This window comes from Anabrus simplex, chromosome 1 (genome assembly GCF_040414725.1).
Source record: "Anabrus simplex isolate iqAnaSimp1 chromosome 1, ASM4041472v1, whole genome shotgun sequence".
NCBI lineage: Eukaryota > Metazoa > Arthropoda > Insecta > Orthoptera > Tettigoniidae > Anabrus > Anabrus simplex.
In genome coordinates, this window is record NC_090265.1 from 1,723,258,951 (window position 1) to 1,723,269,098 (window position 10,148).

A 10,148-nucleotide genomic window follows, 5' to 3' on the forward strand; every position below is an offset into this window, starting at 1 on the left:
AGCAAGCTGAGAACAGCTGTATGCGTGACGTAGCCGCAGGGGCTAGTTAGATCACCCGCCTGTCATGCCACGTGCAACTAGCCTGAACTCGTATGTTCCAGATTCAAGCGTCACACCTTCTGGAACATTCGATGGAGAAAAAATTTAAAACTCCTATAATAATTGTGGTAGCGACTTGATCAACATGTCATTTTAAAGGGAATTACATAAACGTCGCAATGCTTGAATTTCAAGAAAATCCGTCGAGGGATTTAGGAGATAACCAGCTTCACGGCATATGTGACATAGATGTCCCCAAACCAAATATAAGGAGGACTCAATATAGCCTGATATCTCAGTCAGTCAGTGACAATCGAGTAGTCAGCGTGGCTCTACTTGCTACCATAATCGTCGGAAGCTATCTCCGTGTGGTTATAGTCTCACTGGGGAACTCTGAATTTCCTCGAAGTCTTTATTTACGAGTGCTGAATTCTTCTAAGTCTTTATAAATAAGACTTGTAATATTTACCAGTGATGGACTCTAACTTTTCGCCAGTGATTTCTTCAAAGACTTGTAATATTTACCAGTGATGGACTTCAAATTTTCGCCAGTAATTTTTCAAAGACTTGTGATATTTACGAGTGATGAACTCTAACGTTATTTTCATGAGCATAGACTTGTGATTTTCACCAGTGATTTTTCAAAGACTTGTAATATTTATCAGTGATGGACTTTAAATTTTCGCCAGTAATTATTCAAAAACTTGTAATATTCACTAGTGATGAACTCTAAATTTATTTGAAGTTTCCATGAGCATAGACTTGTGATTTTTGCCAGTGATTACTTAAAGACTTGTAATTTTTGCCATTGATGAACTATAACATTATTGAAAGTCTTCATTAACATGGGCGGGCGGGCGGGCGGGCGGGCATTACGGAAAAGTAAAAACTGCACTTTCTTGTTACTGTGGACATGATTGATACAGAAATACCATTCTTTTCAAATTCTGAGCAATGTACAGACAAAACTCTCATTTTATATATATAGATAATTCGCACTGGCATCACTGTAATGGTAATGACCTATGGTGATTTCAGTGGGGAAAACCACTAAGGCAGTCTTTCTGAGAATGTAAAAAGGCAGGTGGAGAGTGAGAGTCTGCCATTATCATGAAAATTCCCTGACTTGATTGTGACTGATGGTAGGCAAGAGGGCCTATCGTTACAATAAAAATTCCCTAGCCCAGTCTTCACATAAGAAAAGACGTTTGGTGACTTCCCCGTCGTGTTTCTAGGGAAATGTTAAGAGTTATGTAATTTAATACAATCTTATTCACAGCGTGTACGCAACCTAACCTAGAATTCTGTATACAATGTAGAATTCCATAGCGAAGCATGGGTACATCAGCTAGTTTATAATATACACAGGCAAAGATATTTGAAACAACACACACATCAAGAGACACAACAAAATGTATGCTAGTGTTTTATCACTTATGGAACTACTTCTCAACAAAGGACACATGTAGTGGATGGGTAATTTTTATAATTTACCTGCTTTGGCTTGTAAGTTAAAATAATTGAAAACAGAAAGGATATCCCTAAAGATGTGATCAGTACAAAATTAAAGAAGGGGGAAATTATAGCTTGGCATTCCGACAGGTTTCCATTCTAAAGTGGCATGATAAGAAAGATGTCTCAATGATTTCTACATTCCATGGGGCAGAAACAGTCACAAAGATAAAGCATGGTAGGAAACAGAAAAACCTGTTTCTGTTGCTGACTATAATGATCACATGGGTGGAGTCGATCTGAAAGATCAGCTATTTCATGGCTATCTTTTAGAGAGGAAAAAGATGACCAAGTGGTACATGAAGTTATTCAGGAGGTTAATGAATGTTGTTATTCTATATGCAATGATAATTTGCTGGAAATATTCACCCAAAACTAGAAATTTAGAGTGGATGTCGTCCAGGCACTGCTTGTGAACATTGTTTCATTAAAAAGAAAAATGTCTGGACGTCATTCTTCAGACAAAAATGTGTCACATCTCACTAAAAGGCATTTCCCTTAGAGAATCTCATCAACTGAGTGAAATAGTAGGCCAACCAAATGTGTCATGTGCTACAAACAGAAAATTCGCAGAGAGACAGTGTTTTGGCATTCAGACTGCAAAGTGGGTCTCTGTGTTGAGGGAGGCTTCAAGATGTTCCACTCCAAACTCAACTATTAAGGAAGGATAGCATCATACTTTCCAAAAGAATGGAATTTTCTAAAAATGCATGTGAAAGTTATATTGAAATCCGTAAAATAGTACCAAAGTTATGTTGCTTTGAATAAAGCCTTGCACAAATCTGAAAAAGTTTAAATACGGCACTGAGAACTCCTCCCGCAACACGGGGATGACCGGGCATTTAAATCTACTGTGCTGAGGTATTAAAAGAAATTAGTCATCAATATACCATTAGAAAGATCTATCTAGAATGAAAGAGAAACTCCTCATGTGTGCAAACATCATAAGAGCTCCATAATATGCATCTTATTGAATGCACCCTTTTGTAGTTCACTTCAAGAATGCATGCAAAATGACCCCACAGACCTCACTTGGGGTGTGTCAATAGTACCAACTAAATCCAGAGATGGATGCAAGTCTCTCATAATTGTCACACATACAGAAGTAAATAGGACCATAACTATAATTGATGATTGGAAATGTTTTCTATTGTAGAAATGTGTATTCTTTCCAATAGTACTATATTCTATTATCATTACCATTATTTAAAAAAAAAAATATGAGGTCCTTACAATTTCCAAAGATAATGGATCTACAATGTGAATTGTACTCTGTAAGCTGTCAACAAAATGAAGAATGAAACAATTCCTTTTCTGCTTCAGAATGAAAATGCAGTGCATGTACAAGAGGGTTAAACAAACCTGGAGGAGAAACAATGTCACTGGATGAATGTAGGAAAGGAGTGCAGTAAGTGTCACACTCTACCTCAAAACTTTGCTTACATAACCAAGATGATCACAAGCACCTATTTTCACTACAAAGGCCTGAAGCTGGAATCCTACATGGTCAGGTAGTAACATGGCGCAGCTGCACATTCCTGCCTCACCGTGACTCACACTCGCCTGCACTGAAGCGAGTAAAATCTATTTCCTATTGCTTATAATGTGCATAATTCAGGATTTTATTTCAGGGCTTTGCATTGAAGCAGATATGTCGTCTTCTCACAGCCAAGGCTTGAAGATAGCTTTCACTTGTCAGTTGTTAGCCATCAGCGATCAGAAGAGAAGACTTAGCTTCTTCGGATAGTTAAGTTCTCGAGATATTACCATGTTGTATTATTATTGTTATTATTATTATTATTATTATTATTATTATTATTATTGTTCATGTTGTTATGTTACAGAGAGTCCATAGCTATTCCTAAAGACAACATTGGCATATATTTTTCTCTTGCTATATGCTTGACATTGCACTAAAATTTTTGTGGTGACGATCAGATAGAAGGTTGCGACTATGGCTCTAATTATCCAGTCGTTGGTCGCTGCTTCCCCAGACAAGACTCTTTAGCCAGGTGTAATGGAACCTCCATTTGTATTGGTACCCATAGACTCTTCGCTACCAGATTGTTGTCCCTGTTATCCGATCACCATGTTAGTTTTCATTATCACTTTCATTATCTTCGTCTCCAAGGCCATCCTGCGACGCAGCCCCAGACACAAGAGACCGCCACCCAGATTTGCTATAAATCGGGGGTGCTCCCTGGACAAGCCGTCAGTCTGAACCGTGCTGTGGAGGGAATGGGTAGCCACAACTAACGTCATGGGACTCAGGGATCGCCCAACGCACAGGTGGAGAAGGAGGGGCACGTGGAGATCAGAGGCCACGGGCGAGCGTGTCGTAGAGCGGTCACACACGCCCGACAGAGGGACCTGAACTACCCTCCCACCATCCACCGACCTGCCTACGAAGCTACAAGAATATTGGGCCACCTTTGACCCGGACCAAGAAGATGCTGATCCACGCTTGCAAGAGGCCATCGAGACGCTACCCCAGCTCTACCCCAACGCCGTACAGGATCTACGCCTTCGATCAGCTCCCTGGGATATAATCGACGATGACCAGGTTGGCAATTCAGGGAGGACTGACTAAAAAGGAGTATTAATAAGTGTGCTGTGTACAAGCTTAGACTCTATGTTAGTAAATTGAGAAAACTGTGTTGTTTCTAATTTTGTATGGGTTTTGCAGGATCTCACCTCGGGACTTGCTGGAGTTTAAAATCTGACTGTCTGCATTAAATGTGTTTGCTAGCTGGGAAAACTTTGTGTCGGACCCCAAGTCCAAGTGTGGTCAGAACAGTGAGGTGTCAAACGTTGTTGATACAATGTAACTCAGAACACATATTGGATTGAATCGAGACTTATCTCTAAAGTCATATGTTATCTTGGAGTGCGTGATCTTGCCTTTGTGAATCTCAATATTATGTCCTCTCATTAGATAACTGGTGCTTAGCCCCTCCTGCCCTTTCTTGCTTGAAACTTTTTACTTTTGGGTTTTGGTTGTGATAAAATAGAAATATGCACGAGTCATTAAAGTCTTATTAGGTGTTGTATATGTGTTAAATTATATTCTCCCTTTCAGTCCTACATTGTAAGATTGCTTTGGTAGTTATAAGTCCTGTTAATTTCATTTTAAAGGAGATTGGATTTCTTGTTAAAGATGTCTTTTTTAGAGATTTTGCTATGTTAATAAAAGGGAGAATTCTGTTATGCCAATTTATTTCATGTCTTGTTAAAAAAATATTAGCCCCTTTCAGAGTTAATTTCTGGGCAATCACTTTTGTTGTTGTTAGTCGTTTAGTCGCTTTCGACTCTCCGTGACCCCATAGACCAAAGTGCGCCATTTCTTCCTGTCGTATACAATTTTCCGAAGTCTTTCTAAATTGAGAGCCGTGGCTTCCTTGATGTCATCAATCCACCTCATCCGTTGTCGCCCTCTTCTCCTGTTTTTACCATTCACCCATGATTTGTCTGACTCATTTTTCCCTGCCCCAGCATCTCTCTGCACACTCTGCAATTCCAAAGTAAACACTGGTGATAACTACTCTCTTGGTAGTGCTTCAGAACAGCATCATAGCGTAGTGATGAAAGTCTTGCAACATTGGAGTTGGATTCTACAAAAACATAATGTAATTAACTTAAACATTTCGTCCCTTAAAGTAGCATTATACACATCGTAACCATCCCTGAACTCCACACAATGTAACAATATGAATAATGCAACAGAAGAAACAAGTGCTACTACAGTAGGCAGGAACACACAATGGGATAAACACAACAGGATAGTGAGGGTAGAGCACTTTTTCATGATTGAAAACATTATCTATTTAACATAATGTAAATCTAATCAATCATCCTTTAATGTCGTAGGCATCCACGTGACGTACGACCTGGCCCAGCCCGAAGGCTCTAGAGTGGTCAGCTTGTCTGTCCTTTGTGCAGACTGTCGAGTGCCCGTCTACGAGCCCCTCCAACTGGACAAGTGGTACCGCATTGGAACAGTCAGCTTTTTAACAAAGGGAGGTGATGGTTACTATGTCATCGCTGAAAACAAGCGAAATCATGAAATTGGTGAGTAAAGAAATTTGCTCCACAACATATGTGTTGCTCTGTAAATAATAAGGGAAAGTATAAAACAGGAAAACACATTTCTATTGCCAAATTTACTTTCAAAATGTTAAATATTTGTTGTATTGCTAAGGAAATTCAGTCCTAACTGTACAGCTCTTTCTTAAAAGAATCCATAGGATTCTGCCCATTTTCCTGTCATCTTTACCTAAACACATTAAGCCATAGTTTTATTAGAGTGGAAGCCATTTCAATCTAAAATTGTTAGAATCACTTCCATTGGCAATTGTTAGCTCATGTGTGTAAGTTACAAGATTGTGAGCCACTGCAAGAAGACCTCGATAATATTGTGAGATGGATAGGAGGCAATGGTATGATGATGAACAGGGTTAAAAGCCAGATTGAGAGTTTCAATAATAGGAAAAATCCTCTCAGGTGTAATTACTGTGTTAATGGGGTGAAAGTTCCTTATGGGATTACTGTAAGTACCTAGGTATGAATATAAGGAAAGATCTTCATTAGGGTAATCACATAAATGGGACTGTAAATAAAGGTACAGATCTCTGCACATGGTTATGAGGCTATTTAGGGACTGTAGGCAGGATGTAAAGTAGAGGGCATGTAGGTCTTTGGTAAGACCCCAACTAGAGTATGGTTCTGGGATTACTTGATTCAAGAACTGGAAAAAATCTAAAGAAAAGCAGCTCGATTTGTTCTGCGTGATTTCCGACAAAAGAGTAGCATCAAAGTTTATAATTTTCACGTTTCGTATTGATGATGATATAATTAGTGTAGATAAATGAGGTAATCCACCTAATCAATACAATATAAAATTAATACTGTACCGGTACTTCAATTTATTTTAATCATGGTACTAGTTCTGGCCTGTTGATATTAGGCCATCATCAGCCATAAGATCTTAAAACATTTAGAAAGCTAATTGGCCTTACATATAACAAAAGTAGATATACTTGAAGATAGTTCTGATCTAATATTCAGTATCCACTAAAATAAGTCACTGTCTTGAGGATGTAACACAACACTTGAAAATTCTTATGATCTATTAGTATACTTCAATAAATATAAATCACTGTCTTGAAGATCTATAAATAATTTGTTGAACACTTGAATAAAAAATGCTTTAAATGTCACCAATTGCTTCAAACTCTCCCTTATCTTCTGATTAGTGTTAAGTCTGTTCATATGGCAACAGAGCCCTCTTCACCTGCTTCAGGTCGCCTGGACTTGGATGTGTACATGGACTACTTGAAGAAAAGCAGCCCCATCATCCAAGGTGTGGAAGGAAGGATACAGATGAAGAACCTTAGAGTCTAACATCACTGTACTGTGTTACCTCAAGTGATGGTGATTCAAGAGAACATTTCACCTCACTGCAACCAGTAGAACTCTTATTATCTGGTCTGTATACAGCTCAAGAAATGCCATATCAAAATAATTGGGTGTTAAAATAATGGCTGCAGACCAGAGAGAAAATTTTAAATTTATCTTTTAACTCTTTCAGTTTCTGTCTGCAGATTTTTCTGTCTTGGTAGGTAGAGGAACTGGTATTAACAGAGTAAGCATCAAAGTAGGGGACCATCATGTTACCTATATGTTAGTCTCTATTCATTAAGTCAAAGGAGAAGTCGGTTTTATTGCAATTATCTGTATGTACTCCGCAGCAATAATTTACTGCTGATAGAGCAACATGACATCATAATATGCAGGATGGTGGGAAACAACGTGAACCGAGTGTTAGAGCATTGGTCATCTTCTGTGGTGTTTGTAGCGGCTTTCCATGAACTCCGATCTGTGGCTAATCTCTTCAAGTAAAGTAATTATCACAACCCTTGTCATGAATGATTTGTTTTGTATATCTTAGACGTTGTCTACCTCTACAGTTCTTTCCTTCCACACTGCCCTCCAGTATTGTATGCAGAAGACTTTCATGCCTCAAGATATGTCCAATCCAATTGTCTCTTCGGTGAGTAAGCATATTCCATAAATCTGGCTTCTCTCCAATCCTTTTTAGCATTTCTTCATTAGTGATTTTATCCAGCCATGGAATTTTCAGTATTTCCCTCTAGAACCATGTTTCTTATAAGCCAAGCTAGGAGTCCAGTTTTCACTACCATACATCAATACGCTCCACACATATATCTTCACAAGATGTTTCCTGAGCCTCATACTAATGCTTTTGCATATAAAGAGCTTTCCTTTTTTGTTGAATGCTATTTTGGCTTGGTTAATCCAGCTGACTATTTCTCTTCTACTTCCTCCATCTGCTATTACTTTGCTACCTACATAAGTGAACTCCTGTACATTTGTCAACTGCTCTCCATTTAAAGTACAACGAGGAGGTTCATACTGCCAGCTACAGAGAAGGACTTTGGTTTTCATTTTGTTGATCTTCATGTTATATTTGTTGAAGGTGGATTCTATTTCTGCTAATGTATCATTCAGATAATCTTCGTTTTCTGCCAGGACTTCAAAGTGAAGCATGGTAATTCTTTCTCCTTGAATCTTGAGACCTCCAGTCATTGGCAAATTATCATTTACTTCATCTATTACTTTTTGGATTTATGCATTAAAAAGAAGTGGTGAGAGTGAACAACCTTGCTGAACTCCTTGTTTAATGTAGACCTCTGCTGTGGAATCTCCACATCATATAACAGCTATCTCGTCTTCATACAATTTACAAATTTTCCTCCTGTCCTTGTACTTGACACCCAGTTCTTTCAACACCATGAATAGTTTATCCTAAGAACTAATAGATAATAATTAATAAGTAATTTGAAAACATTAGGTCGATATCTCTCTCTGTTGTCATTTTATCAGCTGCTGAAGTTAGCCAATCAGATCGCTTCGTTGAAGTGTATTGATTGGGTGTACCATTAAACCTAACACCAGTTCTTAATTTAAACTGTATCAATACAGATCTGTGTGATGAAGCTTGTAAATTGTAACTTGACAGCCATGCCGCCGTACCGTGCTTGCTATGGGCCGAGATTATCAGCAGGGAGGTCCTTGTTCAAGTCCATCCTATGGTAAAGTTTATTTCTTCTATTGGTGTTTTCAAGCCGTCATAAGCCACGTGCGGATTTAGCAACACGACCTCGCGAAGCCCATCTGAAGTCTCCTCAAAGCGATCTGATTGCCTAACTTCAGCAGCTGATAAAATCACAACAGCAGAAGATTTCTAATTATTTTTTTCCAATTATTTATCAACATGACCAACCCTCTAATGCTCGTATATCTTGTTCATGTTGTTTCTGACCATCCTGTATATATATAACTTTAATTTTTTCCAGATACAAAGTAAAATGTACAAAAACACTGGTAACACTTTCTTTAATGACAGAACATCCTCAGATTTTATCAAATAAATTTTTAACATAAAATTGTCTACGTTACATGAACTTATCAATAATTATGAATAAATGTAGAAAACATTTGAATGTTATAAATCTGTCCTTAAAACCGTAATCAATTCTGAAATGTTTTGAACTTATCATTGACAAGTTTAGTAAACGGTTTCATGCATATGCACATTAAAAAAGTGATTGTATAGAATTTGAACAAACTATGTCATTCTGTTATTAAGAAAGTTTAGATACATTTTCTATTTTGTGTTCAAATGACTAGAAAAACTTTAAAATTTCATTAAGCCAAAGGACAAGTCAGTTTTTTATGGCAATTATATGTACCTGTAGCAATAATTTACCACAGATATGAAAACAAATCCGGGAAACTGGAGTTGGAAGACGGTGATGCTGTTGTTGACTAAGTAGATACTGAAAGGAGCATAACATGGAAAGTACGCCATTAATGTTATATTAGACGTCTCTTGTGAGGAACATGAGGATTGTTTGTGCTGCCAAACTGATCTCAACAGGAATGTCAAAATGTATGGTGGTAAATTTCTGTAATCCATTTCCACATTTTCTACTTCTTAGTATGATTCTTGTAATATAATTGTCATTTTCTGGGGTAATAAAACTTAATTTATATCTTCTTTATTACTCCATTCCACAGAACTAATGATACGGAAACCTATCTGAACACTTCAACTTTATCCCAGATACAGAAATGAAAAGTAGGTTCTGTCTGTCTGAACATCACAATAGATTTTCTTGAAACTCAGGGATATCCGAGTGTGGTCTTGACTATTGATACAGCAATATTTAGAGGACCAAAATAGCAAATGTCAAATTTCTCCAGCAATAGCAGCTGCATTAAAAACATGTACATTATAAAATTTGTATAAAATTTAGTTTTTGTTCTTTAATGTTTTATGCCTTTTTATCTTTTAGCAATGTTGGGAATGGATCCTTCAGTAGCCGCTCCACTGGAAGTTATAAGTGATTATTACAATTTGTTTTTACAAAGTTCGAAATATCTCTGAAGATATTTATTCATCTAAAATCTGTACATCGTAAGAGTTATAGACTCTAGAGTTTCTGATAGTTTTATGTGTCATGCATTTTTACCACATGGGGAGATATATTCACAAATTTATAGAGTTTTAGTGC

At 37.5% G+C, this 10,148-nt stretch overlaps 1 protein-coding gene across 1 annotated transcript in view; it reads left to right on the forward strand.

The window, feature by feature from the left end:
* Positions 1 to 9,626, forward strand: part of LOC136858719 (apyrase) — a 168,050-nt gene extending 158,424 nt beyond the window's left edge. The window contains exons 8-9 of the mRNA XM_067138461.2: positions 5,419 to 5,619; positions 6,851 to 9,626. Of these exons, the coding sequence (XP_066994562.2) occupies positions 5,419 to 5,619; positions 6,851 to 6,951 (302 nt within the window). The 3' untranslated portion in view covers positions 6,952 to 9,626. The remainder of the gene's footprint in view (positions 1 to 5,418; positions 5,620 to 6,850) is intronic.
* The last annotated feature ends 522 nt before the right edge of the window (positions 9,627 to 10,148 follow it).